General features: G+C 40.5%; 2 protein-coding genes across 2 annotated transcripts; both read left to right on the plus strand.

Annotated features, from left to right (window-relative positions):
• The first annotated feature begins 412 nt into the window (after positions 1-412).
• LOC109479057 (solute carrier family 15 member 2-like) lies at positions 413-12,150 on the plus strand. The gene is made up of 22 exons (XM_019780932.1): positions 413-548; positions 3,348-3,438; positions 3,875-4,016; positions 4,558-4,671; positions 5,154-5,253; positions 5,542-5,632; positions 5,889-5,966; positions 6,211-6,293; positions 6,415-6,498; positions 6,927-7,016; positions 7,258-7,302; positions 7,500-7,535; positions 7,695-7,783; positions 8,154-8,235; positions 8,530-8,670; positions 9,094-9,261; positions 9,404-9,450; positions 9,845-9,994; positions 10,210-10,333; positions 10,498-10,629; positions 10,869-10,976; positions 11,265-12,150. The coding sequence occupies exons 1-22, from the start codon at positions 528-530 to the stop codon at positions 11,421-11,423; spliced, it is 2,175 nt and encodes a 724-aa protein (XP_019636491.1). The 5' UTR covers positions 413-527; the 3' UTR covers positions 11,424-12,150.
• A 918-nt stretch (positions 12,151-13,068) lies between these two features.
• On the plus strand, positions 13,069-17,371 carry LOC109478894 (cell wall protein DAN4-like). The gene is made up of 4 exons (XM_019780704.1): positions 13,069-13,114; positions 13,344-13,471; positions 15,591-15,678; positions 16,081-17,371. The coding sequence occupies exons 1-4, from the start codon at positions 13,069-13,071 to the stop codon at positions 17,340-17,342; spliced, it is 1,524 nt and encodes a 507-aa protein (XP_019636263.1). The 3' UTR covers positions 17,343-17,371.
• The last annotated feature ends 1,150 nt before the right edge of the window (positions 17,372-18,521 follow it).

The raw sequence follows: 18,521 nt of genomic DNA on the forward strand, positions 1-18,521 counted from the left end.
TGTATTTCAGTCTGGTATAACCATACTTACGTTCTGACTCCTAATCAAATGAAGACGTCCTACTTTGAGAAACGTCAATCTATAATTTGTTGTAAGAAGAAGACAATTTTTGTCAGCCGTGTAGATCTTTCCTTCCAGCTTGTCTTCCTGAAGTATTAAAACCAACCGGCGTGCGCTATTGCGCACTTGGGCGGACGGAAAAAAAAATCTAGCTCCGTATATACATATCGGGAAGTCTACGATTCTCTGGCTAACAGGCTTCATAATATACGATATATACCAGCGCTCCGTGCCCCAAGCAAGCTTCGTGTGCCAAGGAACTCTTCAGAAATCACGTGACTAACAAGGTCAGACATACCGCAGGGAGTCCTAGAGGTTCTTGGAACACAACAGGCAGGGTCAACAATTGTGAACAAACCCAAACCCCGTGGACCTTTACCGTTCACAGCACCGTTAGGACCTGTGGTAGGAGATCGGGCGTTCAACTTTTCACTCCCGAAGACTCCGTCCCGTTTGGTTCGGTAACCATGGCTGAGGAGACCAGCTCGGTAAGTTGTTTTGACTTCCAGAGTGGGCGAGTGGCTGGTAGAGTGGGCGTATCGCAACGAAGTTTGGAAATAATTTACGCTACAGTACAGAGGCCTACAACTTTGCGGGCATCTTGCCACAAGACGGGCCTTTCCCTACATGTATACCATGTACATTTAAACTTGCAAACGGTAGTTTTAAAACCTTCGCGCTAAATTATGTGTTATCGGAATCCTACACTTCTGCATGGCTGTTTGTGTTTGAATAATTTCGTGCAGGGCACTGTGAGACCCGTCAGGTCAAGGATATATAGCGGTTCAACAGAGACCGATGGGTCCAAGAGAACGTCTTACTAGTCACTAAGGAGGATTGAATCTCATTGATGAAGACTGAAAAATGTTTGGGTTGTCCACTTTTTCAGATCAAGGATACTAAAAAACGCCATCAACAAGCTGTGGTGGCATCACTTCCTAATTTGTCGTTTTGATCGATTGCGCGAAGATTCGCATTTCCTCAAGTTACCTGCTGCAGTTGCCGTGTATTACGTAGATCAGTATCATGTAACAGTAACAGTATGTAACAGTATTTATGTACCCTCGATAGATTGGCAAACTATTATTCCTCCTCCACCCAAAAACACTGGTGGTTCTCCCCGACTCCCGTAGTTGGACCGCCTGGGAAGTAGTTGTCACGTATTATTTGTAAACGTCTGTGGGCCGAGGCTACAACCTGCTGAGTCCAGCTCCCTTTGTATAAAACTGATCACAACTTTGGATCGTCTGTACATGATAATTTGGCCCTTTTCGAGGTCCAAGACGGATACAGAGACCGCCTGTCCGTTGCGCCAAGCTGTACGGGATCTTTAGAAGTTGCGTGCCCAAGAACGACATATCAAGCCCCTGTTTCCGTCCACGGTCTTTCCCGAACGTCCTCGTCTTGTAAACAAGAACCAGATGTGGTCAGGATCACACCATTGTGTTTCCGTAGTCATGTCGTCTATCATCTTTAGAAGCCAACTATCGTTAATTACCTTCGCCAAGAAGGTTATGTTTTCAGTAGCGTTTGTCCGTCTGTCTGTCTGTCTGTCTGGCTGTGAACAGCATAACTCAAGAAGCTTAGTATGCATTGTCATGAAACTTGGTAGGTGGGTAGGTCTTGATAAGACCTAGAAATGATTAGATTTTGGGCCCCCTGGCGGCTTTTGTTGGTACTGCAGCAGAACTTCCGGTTTTGATATCTCGCAATCTGGACATGTCAGGGTCATGAATGTTGGTTGGTAGATAGCTCTTGGGGTAGGGAAGAAGTGACATAAGTTATGCCCCCCTAGCGCCTTGTTCTGGAACTGCAGGAGCATTTGTTAAAAAATTTTCGAAGGATGATAACTCAAGAACCGGTGGACGGATTGTCATGATTTTTGCTATGTAGGTAGCTGAAGTAATGCTTGACACAATCAAATGATAATTATGCAAATCAGGAGCTAATTTGCATAATTAATGAGGAAATTCTATAAATCTGCTTCGTTCGATAATAGGACTATGAAACACTTGTGACATGTAATAGAGAACGAAAAAAACATCTGAGGATATGGATTATGTAAATGAAGACCTAATTTGCATAATTAATGGGAATATTTTATAATTTCATAGTTGTAACTTCTGGGAATTTCATACTTGCCACATTTGGAAGTTAAGTGAAGGCGAACATCAATAAACATAATTAATTCAAATCATGACCTCATTTGCATAATTTATGAGAAAGTGCTATAATAGCCTTTTTGTGAAGATAAGGTTGTCATTGGGTGGAAAATATGATCAACTGATATAATCAATGCTAATGAGGCTCTTATTTTCAAAATCAATGATTAAAATTGTATGATTCTTCAACCGCAAGGGTTAACATCATTTGGCGAAGGTATGAGGTCGTGGAACTCTTGTTACAACCTCCTTTTGGCTTTGCACTAGTGACCGCTGAGTGACCATTTACTCTTTAGCTACCAAAATTGCATTTGTGTGATCCTTGAAGCCTTCCGTGTAGTTAAAAGTTGAACATATATCAACATTCTTTCTTTCTTGGAGTTTATTAAAAGTTCAAGGCTATTCCAACTGGAATTTAGCCATGGATAGACTTCCAAACTTTCCACAGGAAAGCGCGAAGAGGTCTGATTTACGAAGGGCTTTTGTTCGTAGGTCTGGCCGAATCCTGGATTACAGCACCTTTTAGCGTTAAGGACCTGTATATTATAAGGTCCTTTATAGCGTCTGGAGCCCAGCGCTTTTTTGTTGTGGCAACACATACATTGTATCATCACCCCAATTACAGTTCTATAACCATATAACATGATTGTTTCGTAACAAGTGCCCAGTTTTGTACAATGTGTGTGGGCAAAATATTAAATCATAAACCATTATCCGGGAGACGCTCGTCCTAATACACAGAAGGTGTTGTAGAACACATAAATATTTCAAGCAGATGTAGGGTGTGGCATTTTTAGCTCAGTGGCCGGAGGCAATATTTTTTGTGTGTTTGTCTGTTTGCCAGTTTAATCAATTAAATGCAGTTAAGTGGCAACGACGACTGAAGTGTCAGGAGGGGGAGGGGACTGTGGTTACCACAGATTGACCTTAAGGTCAAGATGGAAGGAAATAACTGATGGCTGGGAAGATGTGATGGCTCCCAGGAGAAACTTAACTACAAGGTTTCTGTCCTACTAGGCTTGTTGAAAGTACATCAGACTATCTTTTGGGTTGTGCCAATAAATTTTCAAAACTTCTCTGACTTCTTGTTTAAAGTTTGTTTATTTCTTTTCTTTTGCCTTGCAGTTTCGTGACAGGTTCCGAGGAATACCTAAGTCCATTGCCTTCATCTGGACCTTCGAGTTCATGGAAAGGTTCTCCTACTATGGAAACCAAGGTCGGTTTTTCCTTCATATGCAGAATACTAGTATAACACAATATACAACTCACGATAGAACAGCAATGGTACTACCTTACTTTTTATGTCATACTTGGATAGTTTGAATGACCAGTAAAGTTGTGGAATACTCATGCAAAAGTTTGTACATTTTGTGTTTTTATTATGTCTGTGTTTCTGTCCTTGATGCTGAATTTGGCACCACAAGACTAGTGCCCTGTCCTTGGTACTGAATGCCATCCGTTTGTATGTTGTCTAGCCATCTAGTGCCCCTGTCCTTGGTGCTGAATTTGGCACCACAAGACTAGTGCCCCTGTCCTTGGTGCTGAATTTGGCACCACAAGACTAGTGCCCCTGTCCTTGGTTCTGAATTTGGCACCACAAGACTAGTGCCCTGTCCTTGGTACTGAACGCCATCCTTTTGTATATTTCCTAGCCGTCCTGACATTGTTCCTTCTGGAATTCCTCTCCTTTGATGATGACACCACCACTGCCATCTTCCATGCCTTCAAGTTTGCCACTTACTTCACGCCCATCCTTGGTGCCATGTTAGCTGATAGCTGGCAAGGAAAGTATCGGTATATATGCAAGTTATCATTACACTGTTCTATATGGTTAATCTAAAACTTCATAAGTTGGCTAATTCCACTTGTATTTACCTTTATTTTTTTCACTTTTGGTTACAAAAGTACTGTTTTATGGGTTTGTCTGTCCTAATTGCTTTCACTCGCATGGTGGGTGGGAGGTGATTTTGACAGTTGATCGATAGGGAGGCGACCTGAAGGAGCACGAAAACCCAAAATATTTAGCTGAAGTCTGAAATCTCTGATTTCTAGTTATACATGTACAATGTAGCTATAGAAGAAATTATAAAAGACTTGAGATTTTTGTCATTTTCTATTGGGAACTGTATACAACCTGTTTTATTACTATTGATGTAAACACCAAAATGTCCCATGCACATAGTGATTTTTAACATTTTGTCATACTTACCTTGTGCCCTCCTCTAAGTATACCAAGAGATAAAGGGCTGTCCTAGGCTTTACCCAAGCAACCTTTCATGTAGTATGTACATTGTAAGAAGGATGATTTAAAACCCTGTCTGTCTGTACCATACAGCACGATTATTGGCCTGTCGATTTTGTACTGTCTGGGTCACGTGATGTTCACCATGTCTGGGCTGATCGGCAGCGCCCCCTATCCCATCCCAGGGGGAAGTGCACAGGCGAGAGTGTAAGTTTGATACATCAGTGAAGGTTAGGCATCCAGGTAATAAGATATGCCAAAAAACACCAGTTGCTTGAGTAACTGTTTATGGCGAGTGTAAGTTTGACTTCCAAAAAACAGTCTCAATAGCATAATGCACAGTAATGATGTTATTTGATACAATATTATATATGCAAGATAGTAACAAGATTCTGTCACGTTATATCACAGAAACTGCGATTCTGATTTACATCAACATGTTTTTTTATTATACATGTACTTATCAATGACCAAAATCGCGAAGACCACTTGTCTAAGAAGGCCACTTTTCATCAGTCTCCTGGGTGGTTCTATCTTAGACTAACTAGTAAGTTTCACTCACTATATTTACCCATATGTAGCAGAAAGGGATCATTGAATTAATTTTTCTTTAAGACTTAGAGTTCTATGTTTAAATATTATCATAGCCCATCCTATAATCAAGTCTGTCATTTATTTGTATTTATCAGACCGGTAGCGATGATAGGACTGGCGCTGTTGTCCATGGGTATCGGAGGGCGGAAACCCTGTGTGTCGTCATTTGGTGGGGACCAGTTCAAAGACGGACAGGTAGGGTCAAGGTCACAATTGTGCAAGGTGATATGCAAATGTTCAATGAAAACATGAACCATGTTTAGCAAACGCATCTATATACATACCAGTATAACTAGTATAAGAAATATGAGTAGATGAGTTAGCTATTGTAGTTCTTTCTTTCGAAATGCTTGAAAGTCATGAAAAGTCATGAAAAATATATGAGCGGAGTGAACAGGAATTGACTATTGAATGTCAAAGAATATGTCAATGGTGTAAAATGTTATCTTTTGGCCATTTTTTTCCTTCTTTGCTCCTGTCCAGGAGAAGCAGCTTGGTGTTTTCTTCTCCCTGTTCTACCTGGCCATCAATATTGGCGCGTTCCTGTCTCAGCTGATCACCCCCGTTCTCAGAAGTGAGCAGATCCACTTTACTTTTACAGTTTACCAGTTATATGTAAAGCAAACAAATGGAAATGTGTTGGTAAGAATAATGTTTAGTACTTAAGTTAGATAGGATAGAAAATTTGGAACATTGCAACTAATTATGGCTATGTTGATGTGGGTAAGCACTAGAAACACATTACAACATTGTGCTAGAATGTACCTCCCTACCATGGTAAGGAATAACCATTTACATGTGCGAGTCCCCCTCTGTATTCCTTCCTACAGATGATGTTCAGTGTTTTGGACAAGACTGCTTTGCACTGGCATTTGGTGTGCCTACCATAGTTATGGCACTTGGAACAGGTAATTGAGAAACTTACAAACTTAGGTTTTATACATGCATCAGTGATCACTCTCTGTACTGTATATGGATCAACATGTATAATGTAAATGTGCTTTATGTAAAAATGTATACAAAGGAAGAAAATGTTTGCATGTGTTCTTGTTTAATTATTAACCTCTGACAAGGAACCGAGGACTATTCAAAGTGTGGGTGCTACGTTTATACTTATATATGTGAAACTTTCTTCTTCCAATCCTTGTGTAGTCCTATTTGTTCTGGGAACGTTCACCTACAAGAAGAGGCCAGCAGCAGGAAACCTGTTGGTTCTGGTGTCTAAGGCTATGGGTGTAAGTATCTCTCCTCTAACATGACTTAAAAAGACCTCATAGAGTGCCAAAACTGAGCCGCACCTTGCAGTACACATTGTTTTTAACTCACTGCACTGTAATTAATCATTTTTGTCCTCAGAATGCTGTCAAAAACCGCTGCAGTCGTAGCAAGGGTGAGTCACGTGATCACTGGATGGACTATTGTGACACCAACATCTACTCTGTAAGTCTTGGATCATTATCTTAATGGTATTACTATTATTGAGCACGACAGCTAGGCATTTCACCATGGTAACAAAAGCAATGGATTCCGGTTTCTTGATTAATATGACAACAGACATGCATATACTGGGAAACCTTTTCTGGGACCTTTGAGCTAATTCCTGTCAGTGTGCCTGTCGTGCCTAGCATGTGAAAGTAACCATGGAAACACAAGCAACACACAAACAGTCCAAAAACAAAACCTCCATACATAAAGAGAAACCTCCATACATAAAGAGAAGTAATGATGAAGAAGTTGAGATCTAGAGTGTCTAGCTTTTATTACCTAGTTTGGTTCCTGTCACATTTTGTTTGTATCTGATTCTGATACATTGTATGTACATTAATTTTGTGACTGTATATAGAAGTGATCTTCCTGACTTGTTGTAGCCACGTCTGGTCCGTGACATCAAACTGGTCCTCCATGTGATGATCATGTTCCTGCCTCTGCCCATCTACTGGACACTTTTCAGTCAACAGGTACAGGAGAGACACCTACTGTCAAGTTGTAGAACTAGACTTGCACTCTACAATGTTGTAAATGCTCATGATGACATTGTTACTTAATGCTGCTATCTCAATCAAAGTAATGTCTGTAATACCATAAAAGACAGTAGATATTGTAAATAATCTTGAAACAAAACAACATCATTGCATGTTATATACCATTGCTACATGTATATGTGATGTTCTGTCTTAAAGTGTATTGTTTCATCTGAAGGGTTCCAGGTGGACATTGCAGGCATACAGAATGGATGGAGACACGGTATGGAAAAAGATTTTGTGATTTATTATTTCTTGTTTATTTCAAACTTTGTTTGGCCATAAATGTACTACATTTTGTATTTCCTGGAAGTAAAGTACAGGTAGCTGGAACATCTTCTATAAAAAGAGAATATACAGTCTCATTTCCACCTGAGTTTACTGTAAAAATATATGTTATAACTTTCTTTTTCACTGCAGGGAGCATTAGGAACAATCAAGCCAGACCAAATACAGGTTTGTCACCAAGCTTAACTCTTTAAATAAGCTGATCACCTAGCCCTGCAGTTTTGACAGCAGAAGGGGTTTTATGTCCATAATCTCAATGCCTTGGTCTTTATTTACTGTGTTTCATGATTGATTGGCAGTTACACTAACACCCTCTATTGTCCCCAGTCTCTGAATCCACTGTTGATCATCGTCCTCATCCCCATCTTCCAAGGCGCCATCTATCCTCTCCTGGAGAAGTGCAGGATTCTGAGAAGGTGGGCCTATTTCAGAAAATCTGTTGCTATCACGTTCTTGGAAAGTACCAACATTTGTGATTCTCAAATTTACTACTTAATGATTCTTCAATATAAGTCAATGATTATTTTGATATTTCTTATAGATATGTGTATAGACAAAAAATGATGTAAACTGTATCTTTGTTCATTGTACCCTAACTCTTCCCTCATGACCTCATGGCCGACTAGAATTTTGCAATGAAATTGACCAAACAAAGGTTCAAAGAAACATAATAACAGACAAAGTTTGATAGTAAGACTGGTTATGGCCTTTGTCATTGAATTTCTATGTCTTAGACTAGTTTTGATGGTTGTTGATGTTTGTATAACATTGTGTGATGAACTTCAGCCCACTACAGAGAATGTGTACAGGGATGGCCCTCTCATCTGTAGCCTACATCATCACTGGTCTTATTCAGCTGAAAATACAGGTAACAATGATGCCAAGGAACATGAAAGACATACAGTCAAACCTGATATACAGTCAAATGACCACCTCTACATAAGGACCACCTGGCCAATGTCTATATACTAGAAGCATTAGGCCCTTACGATATTATAACATTATAGATTTTCAACGTTAAGACGAATTAACTATCTGTATATATTATACCCATTGTACATTTTGGTGGCTGATTTTTGGCTGGTTTCACACGTACAATTATATTACAATGATCTATGGCTGTTAGAATACAAAATATAATGTCTCTGTTGTTTGTTGACAGAGTTATTTACCAGTCCTGCCTGCTGACAGTATGGCAGAGCTGCGGGTAGTGAACATGGCACCTGACTGTTCTCTAGCCCCCGTCTTTGCGCCTCCGATTGATGATTTTACCACTAAGTTCAAGAGCCCCATTCCCTATATGGTATGTCACAATCACTTTGGACTAAAGTATACTAGTACCAGATGAAGTTCTATCAGGAGACTTGTAAATGGATGATATTTTGGTAATGAAGTTGTTCAGGCTTCAAGTGACAAAGCAATGGGGGACACTGGTATTGCACCATGGGTATTGGTATTTCTTTTTACTGGCTTATGGACCGATCCACCGATCATTGCATTTCTTATAAACTTAAAGAGAATTAGGCCCAACACGATACCTTGTGGTACGCAGACAATTCCATTGCTTTTGAAGGGATCTTTTCAATTAGTGCTGTGGGTAAGGGTACTGCTGCAAGAATTCTAAAAAGGTACATGGCATGACATATATTAGAGATAGTAATTAACAAATGTCATTTTGGTAGACATGTGTGAATGTTGTTCTGAAGTTGCATTGTGTTCCTGTCAGGACCAAACAGTGCTGAGAGACGTCCCAGTTGGACAACACACCATGGGGTTCAGCTGTGTCTCTGGCCCTTCTCAAAACCTGACAGCCTACCCTGTCAATCTAGGGAGCCAAGAGATCTACTCAGTCATCGTCACAGACAAGAATTCTCAACTCTTTGCGCCACAACCGGTATGCTCATTCAGAAAATATGTTTTAGTGAAGACTCAGAGATTGTACTCTTGGTCCAGTAAACATATACACTAACTGTTCTTTGTTTATGGCAATAGTAACATATTTCTTGCCTGATTATCTTTATTCACAATTCTCACAGTATACTACCCGTGGTAAGAAGCCAGATAAGGCTGACCCTATGATGAGGTAAGCCCCACACCTTCTACTAGAATATTACCATAATTGTTGTTAGTCTATCTTTTATCATTTTTCAAAAGTTTCTCATGCCAGCTTTAATGTTGCTCATTGTAGAATATCTGTCCACAATTATACAAGTCTTGTCACTGTGTGTTCTTGAATAGTATTTACTGGATGGTCCAATTACAGATATTGTTTCTTTATTATTTCTTTTGGATATGTAAGGATTGTTTGGGGAGGGTTGTCTGTGGGTTTTTGTGTATGTTTGTCTGGATAGACTACATGTACATGTACATTGTAAGTTGACAGGACATGCATATGAGTGGGTGATAGGATAAATTATGTGTAGAAAATTTAGTGTAAGTGATCTATTCTTGCATCACAATCTGATTATTTTCTACAGATTGATATTCCTGTCAGATCCGTCAAACCTGACTCCTGACAGAATGGTCAATGTGAAAATCCAAAGCCTGGGCGTCCCAGACCAACGTCATATGTTCTACAACATCACAGAGAATGCTGCAACTGATTATGTGGTCAAGGAACCCGGGAAGTGAGTTGATAAAAAATAAGTAAACTTAGGTCGAGTTTGAAGTCAAAGATGTTGTTCCAACATGAGAGAAACGTTCTCACCAGTCACTCTGGTCTTCCTCAGTAGACTGACCCAGTGAGACTTGTGTCAAATGGCTTCTCTGAACTGTGACATCAACACTGAGTCAAATGTAGGTCAATTTTACATGGACAAATTTCTATACTTTATCTTTGCAGATTTCGAGTTGAAGTGCAGTACAATGTCAATGGGAATTTGCAGACAGGAGAAGTATCAGAGACTTACATAGCAAAGAATGGAGGTGTATACACTGTAGTCGTGTTTGGGAGCACTTCTGATCAGGTTAGTGAGACAGGACGCTGTCAACCATAAATTAGTAATTATTAGAGTCAACTTTGTAATTTGACAACTTTGTCTGCCTAGAAAGAAACACATACTATATCAACTATATACTATATCATCATCATGACATATTTCTAACTAATACTTTTGGTTGCTATTTCCAGCTCAGTTTGAAATGGTTTGCGGATGTTGAGCCCAACCAGTTGAACATCCTGTGGCAAGTCCCACAGTATGTGGTCATCACTGTTGGGGAAGTGCTGTTCTCTATCACAGGACTGGAGTTCTCATATTCACAGGTTAGTCCTTACATAGACATTCAATCTTGTAATACTTCGAAATATTGCTTTGGGTGGGTCTGTGAGTTTGTGTGTATGCTTGTCCAGCAGAGACAGTTGCAGGGAGAGTTATATTTGGTTACTTGATTGCAGGGTGACTCAGCATGCACTGGTAAGTGGGTAGTACATGGAGGAATTCAGGAAGTGGTTAACTACACCATGCAATCCCCCTCACAGTTGTATATCTGTCCATGTTCCAGGCACCTAAGAGTATGAAGGCAGTGATGCAGGCAGCTTGGTTACTCACCATTGCCTTTGGGAACCTCATCACTGTGGTAGTGGCAAAGTCAAGACTCATCCAAGATCAGGTTTGTGTCACAAACAACTGTTCGTCTAAACTGTCAATGTCGTGCCTTGAAACCATGATACCACCTTTTAAGATAAAACTTTTGTTCCAACACAAGAGATTGTTCTCATCTAGAGCTTTAGACCAGTCACTCTGGTCTTCTTCAATAGACCGAGACTGACCCAGTGAGATGTGGCTTCTCTGAAGTGTGACGTCAACATTGGGTCAAAGATATGTTCAATGTGGTGTTCCCTTGCATAACACTGTAATGTTTACCAACCAGTTTTTACTTTGTCCATTATTTCTCCAGGCTGTAGAGTTCTTCATGTTTGCAGTCCTTATGGCTGTGATGACTGCTATATTCATCGTCATGTCTCACTTCTACAAATATAACGTTATTCCGCCGGACGAAGAAGATGGTGATGAAATGACGAAGTACCGAACAGAGAGGAACTCTGCTCGTGTTTGAGGACTTGTCTTGTGGTGTTTAAGGAAAAGGCAGGCATTCAAATCTCCTAAGTTGAAGCTTCATAAAAATATTAATGAAAAGTCAAAAGTCAAAAAATGTACTAGTGAACTTTAATTCTTTTGGAACATGCATTCTCTGGAATTCTTTGTATTGCACACGTACTAGTATATTATTATTATTATATACAATACTTACACCACACTTTTCTTACTAACCATCTTGTTTGCGATTTTGTCATCAACTTGCAAGATGCAAGATAACTCAAATTTTTATCGTGATGGACCAAAAATGTAATATTTGATTCTAGTGGTGAAGAACTGTTTCAATGAACATGGCAGCTATGTGTTGTTACTGATAACTATTTTTTTATAATTATACAATTAGTATAACTAACTACCCAACAACTTCTTTGAGTTTAGACGTGGTACACAAATGTAGGTACAAAATGTTTGGTCGGAGAGACAAGAACTGACTGTTAGATAAAGAACACAAAAAAGTAGCATTGTTATCTGTAGATTAGCGCACAATAACTGAGATAATATTAATATCACCTGCCTTCTTTCCTATAGTGATTACGTATATTTGAGAAATGAAGAATGTTGTTATTATTGGTCCTTTTTTTCGGATCCTCCGTTTCTTTGCTTTGTACGTTTTCTACGATAAAGTTTCGTATTTTCACACCAGTATGATTCTTTCCGTTGTTGTCTTTCCTTTTGGTTTTAGATGCCAAGTCAAAATAAAGTCTTGACCATTTTCTGCACAATACCTTGCGTAAACATAAGAGATTTTGCTGCTGCAACTAGGTCTGCCATAATAGAAGTGCCGCCTTCTACTGTTATAGCCCTTTCAGTTCCAACATTATGGGTGTATCTATTACCAAGGCAATTAATCCTAAATGCAAGTTAAGATCGACAATGGCGCCCTTGCACCAGGGTTGCTAGGTAATGCTGCTATTGGCCTTTTCAATTTTTCGTCATTATCTGACGAAATTAGTCAAGTGAAAATGAGGAGTTGTTTCAAGATACAGTAATTTTGACAACGTGACCAGGAAATATCGGACATTGCTCATGATTGTGATTGGCGTGAAAGGAGCCGAGGTAAGCTTTACTTTCTTCCTGTTAGTACACTCTACTAGTTTCATCACTTTCGAATTGTAAAGATTGTATCCATTGTTATTTCGTGCCATTTTCCTTCCTGCAGATCTCATTTAGTTCTTTATATTTCTCCACAATACACATAGCGAATAGTTTACTGTTACACCATTTTGGTGGAAATCTTTTCACTGGGGGTCATTGACATCTATATGAAATTGTATACGCAGTACAATTTAAAACAACCCTTTCTGGGTATCAGGCACAGACAAAAGTTTGCATATGAACGGATTTGTGCAATTTTGAAGTCACGAATCTAGAAAGGCCATGAAAAAAGTCTAGAGCAGATATTATAAGCAGAGCACGTTTCACGGTTCAGTTGAGGCAATTTGTCCTCCATAGACTAACAGTGTTACAATAGATCAGATGCTTTGTAATAGGTATAAATGCCTATATGTAGGCCCTGAATAGAGGGTTTACTATGTAACCTTATATGTTTCTCTATTTCCTGTTTGTTGGCAAGGAAGGGTTGTATCCAGATGCGCTAATCTGAGATGGCGTTCTCCACTGTTGGCTGCCTTATTCTGGCTTTCCTTGTCGGTGAGTTTCTTCTCGTTTTCTTGCAGAAAAAATTGCCACAGTTCTATAGAACATTGAAGTAGAGTTGTTTTTAATTCTCAAATTTGATGTATATTTGCCATTAAAACGTGTTTGATTTTGTCGAAAATGAGAGGTTTACTTTTATTATGATCAGATGCTGTAGTTTCGGGTCCAACAGACGTATTTATCAATTCATGTAGATAAGGGTAACATTTTTATTTTCTCACAGGACGTAGCTGTGGCCTCAGCTGCTACACCTGCCAGCACCTGGAGAGTTCACCTGATTTCTACACCTGTCTACAGAACCCAACCTCCGTCAGTACGGAAACATGTACAGGAGACGAGGACACCTGCCAGGTCAGTAACTACCTAGAGGAGTACACAAAGAAATTGTCAAAATCTATCCAATGCCAGAGTAACAATTTCGTTTTGTATCTCACTCCCTGGATGTCTAACTTTCATCGACATACATAGAGGAATTGTCTACTGGTACAATCTTCTTATCTGGTCTCTAGCGGTAACAACACGGTCACTTATGTGCCTGTTTGCCTTTAATTTTTTACACGCGCAAACAATTTGTTCTACTGCTCGTGGCAGAACACGGATCATCGTAGAAAAGATCATTTTTGGCCCGTGTAAATCGGGCCGAAGGACACTGTTGAAGAAGGAGAATGCATTCGTAGCGAGTGAATGGTCACATACGTCGTACGATCATCGAATTCTGAAATCATTTTTTTATAGTCGTGCATGTGTCCTGCAAAATCAACCGTCTTCTTACGGACAAGGCTGTCTTAAATCCTCGTCGGCCGTTGGTTCCGTCATACTTGCTTGCTTCAAAATTCTACGACGTCAAAGTCGACGACGTATGACGAATGTGACTGCGTCGTAACCAGAATAAGATCAAACTTTGGTCTTGATAAGAAAGACGCAGTAAGACGTGGCAGTGTACACGTAAGAGGTTTGAACTTGTCAATGTTTCTGACGCTTTTAGTATCAACATTTTTGCAAGACATCACAAGAAAGTACAAAACATGGAGATCGTAGATCTTCAAAAAGAAAATCTGAAGCTGTTTTAACGATATTCAAAGTTTATGACTCTTGAATACAATTTTGACTCTTGAATCCAACTACTCTAGCAAGACATCACAAGAAGGTCTACCAGCATATAGAGCTTCAAGAGGAAAAGAACAAAAGTAATCTGAGGCATTCTCTTACAATTTGAAACAGACGAGTGCTTTTGAGTGTCAAAGCAAGCTTCTAGGATAATACGAGTTACTATATTTGTATACCAACGTTTTCGGATGTTTATCATGAGATTATGGAGAGTACTTTTCCTATTCTTCACATACAATAGATTTATCAGAATCGGGTCGGCTTTTGTGGGCGCGTAACCAGAAACTCTTTTGTATATCTCTCTTGTACAATTCCTCTTTTTGACCTCAATACATATTGCCAGCTCCAATTATAAGCCGTATAGTCTACGTAATGGAAAGTCAAAGAAAGACACACTATAAAGGCATACAATTAAGTGATCCTTTGGTATAGCTATACATTGTATTGTTCAACTCTTTTAGATGCTTTGTATTCTGTATATTTAGCATTGTTGGTCTTGTGTATTACATGCTTTTCATAAAAGATATAACCAATTTCCTTTTATAATCCTCTGTATGCAGAAGCAGCACAAGTTGTAATGTTAAGCTATTTGTGTTTGTAATCTACATGTAACACTTCATAATAACTACATTGTCTGCTGCGCCCTTCTTGTGATCATCGTAACCACAACAGACCCTGTCACCCTGGCAACGGCCTTGTCGTGCCATAGCAACCGTATCCATGGTTACATCAATCGTCGCTCGTTGTGCAGCACTAACAGTTGATCTATTCCAAGAGACCAAATGCGGTCTTAAATTCCCATTTTTTTCTATTACTCTTTCATTGTTCCCTATTGCTTTTCCTCACCACAAATCAGGAAGAAAATTTAGGTCGTGTGGGCTGCAATCAAATCATTTTTCATGATTAAGCATATGGCTATTCAAAGGATTTGCCCCCAGTGCAATTATGATAGGTTGTTAAAATATAAACCTTCACTGAATGAAGCCTCTGGGACAAGCTTTGAAGATAGTGTTAGGCTCATATATAGCATTGTTCCAGGTGTTCATTATCTTAAGTTATAAGCAATAAAGTGCTTGTATCTGTAAACAGCAGACACCTGTTCTTTCGACTTGGGACTACGATATGCTTCATCTTGTGATTTTTGTAAGCACCTAGGAAGCCATGATCTTCAACTTATGACACTGGATCACCAGAACGGATCAAAGAGCCAATCACAGTACAGACCAAAGAGCCAATCACAGTGCAGATCAAAGAGCCAATCAAAAGGGCCAAACTGCCTATTTCCTGCATGCCTTCGTCCTTATGTCTGCTGACGGGCCAAACGAGTCTGATTTTGTTCGCTAATTTGGGGTGATTTTTTCAGGCCACGTTCCTGAAATTAAGCTGGATATACTTCATCACCAGAGGATGTTCGACCATCGCGGATTGTAGCTCAGCGCTGGGAATTGGAAGTACGTATCTTTTTTATTGCTTCCAGGTACGGAAGTGTTTTTTTTTTTGGGTGGGCCTTTATGTGCGTTTGTGTGCATACTTGCCTGGACAAAATAGCTTGACAGCACGTGCTTGAATGACAGAATGACATGCGGTAAAAATAAAGTGAGACACAGGAAATGGGATGAGCTTAAAGGTCCCAGAATCTAACTGGAAGATACCAAGAATTAGAGGTCGACATATAGGGGAATTCAGGAAGCTGAGGGAGGATTGCATGAGCGACCGTCCAACCCTGCACAGTTTCTATTCTAGTCCTTTTTTTAAGTATATGTCTTACAATCTCATCAGGAAAACCCAATGGCCTAAGTACCTCCTGGAAGCTTAAGTCTGAAATCTCTGATTTCTTGTTTCGCTGTCCACAGCCGCAGCCCAGTGTTGCACATCAAATAACTGCAACAGCGAGCGTTATGAGATGCCACCAACCACAACTACTACAACCAAGAGACCTACAACTACCGTGCGGACAACCGAACCCCCAACCACCATAGTGACAACCCTGCCTCCAACTACTGATGTCACTACGGTTGTAACTACTCCACCCCCAACTACACTTGTTACTACCCCACCCCCGACTACACTTGTTACCACCCCATCCCCCACTACCCTGGAAACGACCCTGCCTCCAACTACCGAGCCTGACACTACCCTGGGAACGACGCAAGCCCAAACTACCATGGAATCAACCGAGGTCCCATTGGATGAAACTACGCTTGACACAGAAACAACGGAGGTTCCAACCACGGAAATGACAACGGTACCCCCAACAACCGTAGCTGTTGACACTACGTTAGTGACAACTGCACGGGACGAAACCACAACGCTGGAGGAAACGGCATCTGCTTCGCCGACCACCGTTACGTCTTCCGTCGCGCCCACACAAAAGCGTACGACAACAGAGAGGGTTAGAGATGCTACAACCACCGACGTTGCTGATGAGACAACTACAGATGAGTTAGCCACCGAAGAACTAACGACCACTGACGAAATACCGACGACCGAACTGTCCACGATGGTGACCGACGTGTGGACAGAGGCTACCGACATCTTTACGGAAACGACCGAGATTTTCCCGCTGAACACAACGACTCCTAGCGACTTGGAGGTGGAAAAGCAGCTCGGGGGCGTGAATGTCGGAGAGGTCGTCGGGTTCACCATGCTGGCCATCGCCGTTCCCTCCATGGTAGCAGTCGCTGTCTACTACTACGTCAAGCACAAGCAAAACGGCTCAAAGATCCACCCCGACGACATCACAGAGATAAAAGAAGACCGATCGACGCACTACAAGACAGCACCGAGCATTGGTGATCTCAAAGATGGGATAGAGGAAGTCCCGGAGGAAGTTCTCAAAGACGAGACGGAAGCAAACCTCAAGGAGGAGGAAAGTACAGACGAGAAGGTGGAGGAAACTCCTAAGGAGGAAGAAAGCAAAGATGAAATGGAGGAAGATCAGAAACAAGAGGAAGACAAAGACGAGAAGGAGGAAGATGAGGAAGAGAATGAAGACAGCGCATCTCTTCAAGAGGAGGATTCCTCCCGCACTGCTAGTCTGAGACAGGACAGTGGGCTTGGGACGTCACCTATGTTGGCGTGGGTTAATGAACAGCCAGCCTGGAGTACGGCATGAGATGAGAAGGGACACCAACATATCTGTATCTGTATCTGTATCTGTATAGCCGGTAGAACTGAACTTCGGCGTAACACTCCAGCCTGGAGTACAGCGTGACAGCGGGAAGAGAAAAAAAACACCAACAAGAAATGCTTTTAAAAAACTGGCTGGCGACCAAGAGGGGAATAGCTGGTTGGGTGGCGTGACGACGATGTGTGACTCAAATAATTGCTCACTTCGGTGACTTGAACTGGACTTATCCTAATAAGACTGGACTTAGATGTAATATTTGTATCATGGCCTTCAGTAACTTTCCTTAAAGCCGCATTGTCATATCAATCTCTGTGAATGAATTACGAACACGTTTTAAATTAAACGTGATATTTTCTGCAGTGTATTTGTAACGCACTAGAGTCCTGTGGATGTTGTATCATGTATGTATATTGTATGATCACATCAAATATATCAATTTGCAGTAAATTGTTTGTATTTTTACTACTAGCATGTGTTATCTATTGTCAATGACGTGAATACATTTTATTGATGGATTTTGACGATGTTTTTTACATATTTAAGTTACCTTGATAAGACGTAATTCAAGAGCAATATATATAAAACGCTTTCTAGCTTTCAGTAGCTACCTAATGCATAGGCTATTGACTGTTTAACATTAAAGTTATAATGTTAACCTGCTATTTTCTTTTGTGTCTTGGAGTTGTGTATCTCGTCTTAAATGGAAATGGCATTGGAAATTGAGGGAGATTTTAACTGTTAACATAGATCAGTTTTAGAATGATTTTTTATGTTCCAGGCCACGCTACTGAAGCTAAGCTGGATCCATTTCATCCAGAGGGGGTGTGCCACAGATGCGGACTGTTCTTCAGGACTGGCTATTGCAAGTACGTTCATTTGGCCACTAGGTCATTTCTTAGTGTTGGACCTTGGTGTTGGACATACCCCTCTGCCATAACCCTCGCACCGCCCCCCGCCCCCAGTGATACCCCGTTATAAGGGGTGGTTCGAGGGTTAACAAAAATAAGAAGAAAGATATTTGCAGATGATGATAAGTAAAAATTGATAGTTTGTCTTAGGTTTCTCTCTAAATTATGTCTCACGTGACGATATTATATATGTGTGTTTGAGGAGCTTACCCTTTCCAACAATGGCACTCTGCGATTACTTCCAATTGTCTATAAT

Source organism: Branchiostoma belcheri, unplaced genomic scaffold (genome assembly GCF_001625305.1).
Source record: "Branchiostoma belcheri isolate BF01 breed outbred unplaced genomic scaffold, Haploidv18h27 scaffold46, whole genome shotgun sequence".
NCBI classification, from domain to species: domain Eukaryota; kingdom Metazoa; phylum Chordata; class Leptocardii; order Amphioxiformes; family Branchiostomatidae; genus Branchiostoma; species Branchiostoma belcheri.

Bases quoted from the DNA above. Each gene is read 5' to 3' on its own strand.
- LOC109478894 (XM_019780704.1), top strand. From the start codon at position 13,069: ATGGCGTTCTCCACTGTTGGCTGCCTTATTCTGGCTTTCCTTGTCG. The intron at 13,472-15,590 runs GTCAGTAACTAC...TGATTTTTTCAG, and splicing joins GAGACGAGGACACCTGCCAG to GCCACGTTCCTGAAATTAAG. The intron at 15,679-16,080 runs GTACGTATCTTT...CGCTGTCCACAG, and splicing joins CTCAGCGCTGGGAATTGGAA to CCGCAGCCCAGTGTTGCACA.
- LOC109479057 (XM_019780932.1), top strand. From the start codon at position 528: ATGGCTGAGGAGACCAGCTCG. The intron at 5,967-6,210 runs GTAATTGAGAAA...ATCCTTGTGTAG, and splicing joins AGTTATGGCACTTGGAACAG to TCCTATTTGTTCTGGGAACG. The intron at 7,017-7,257 runs GTACAGGAGAGA...TTTCATCTGAAG, and splicing joins GGACACTTTTCAGTCAACAG to GGTTCCAGGTGGACATTGCA.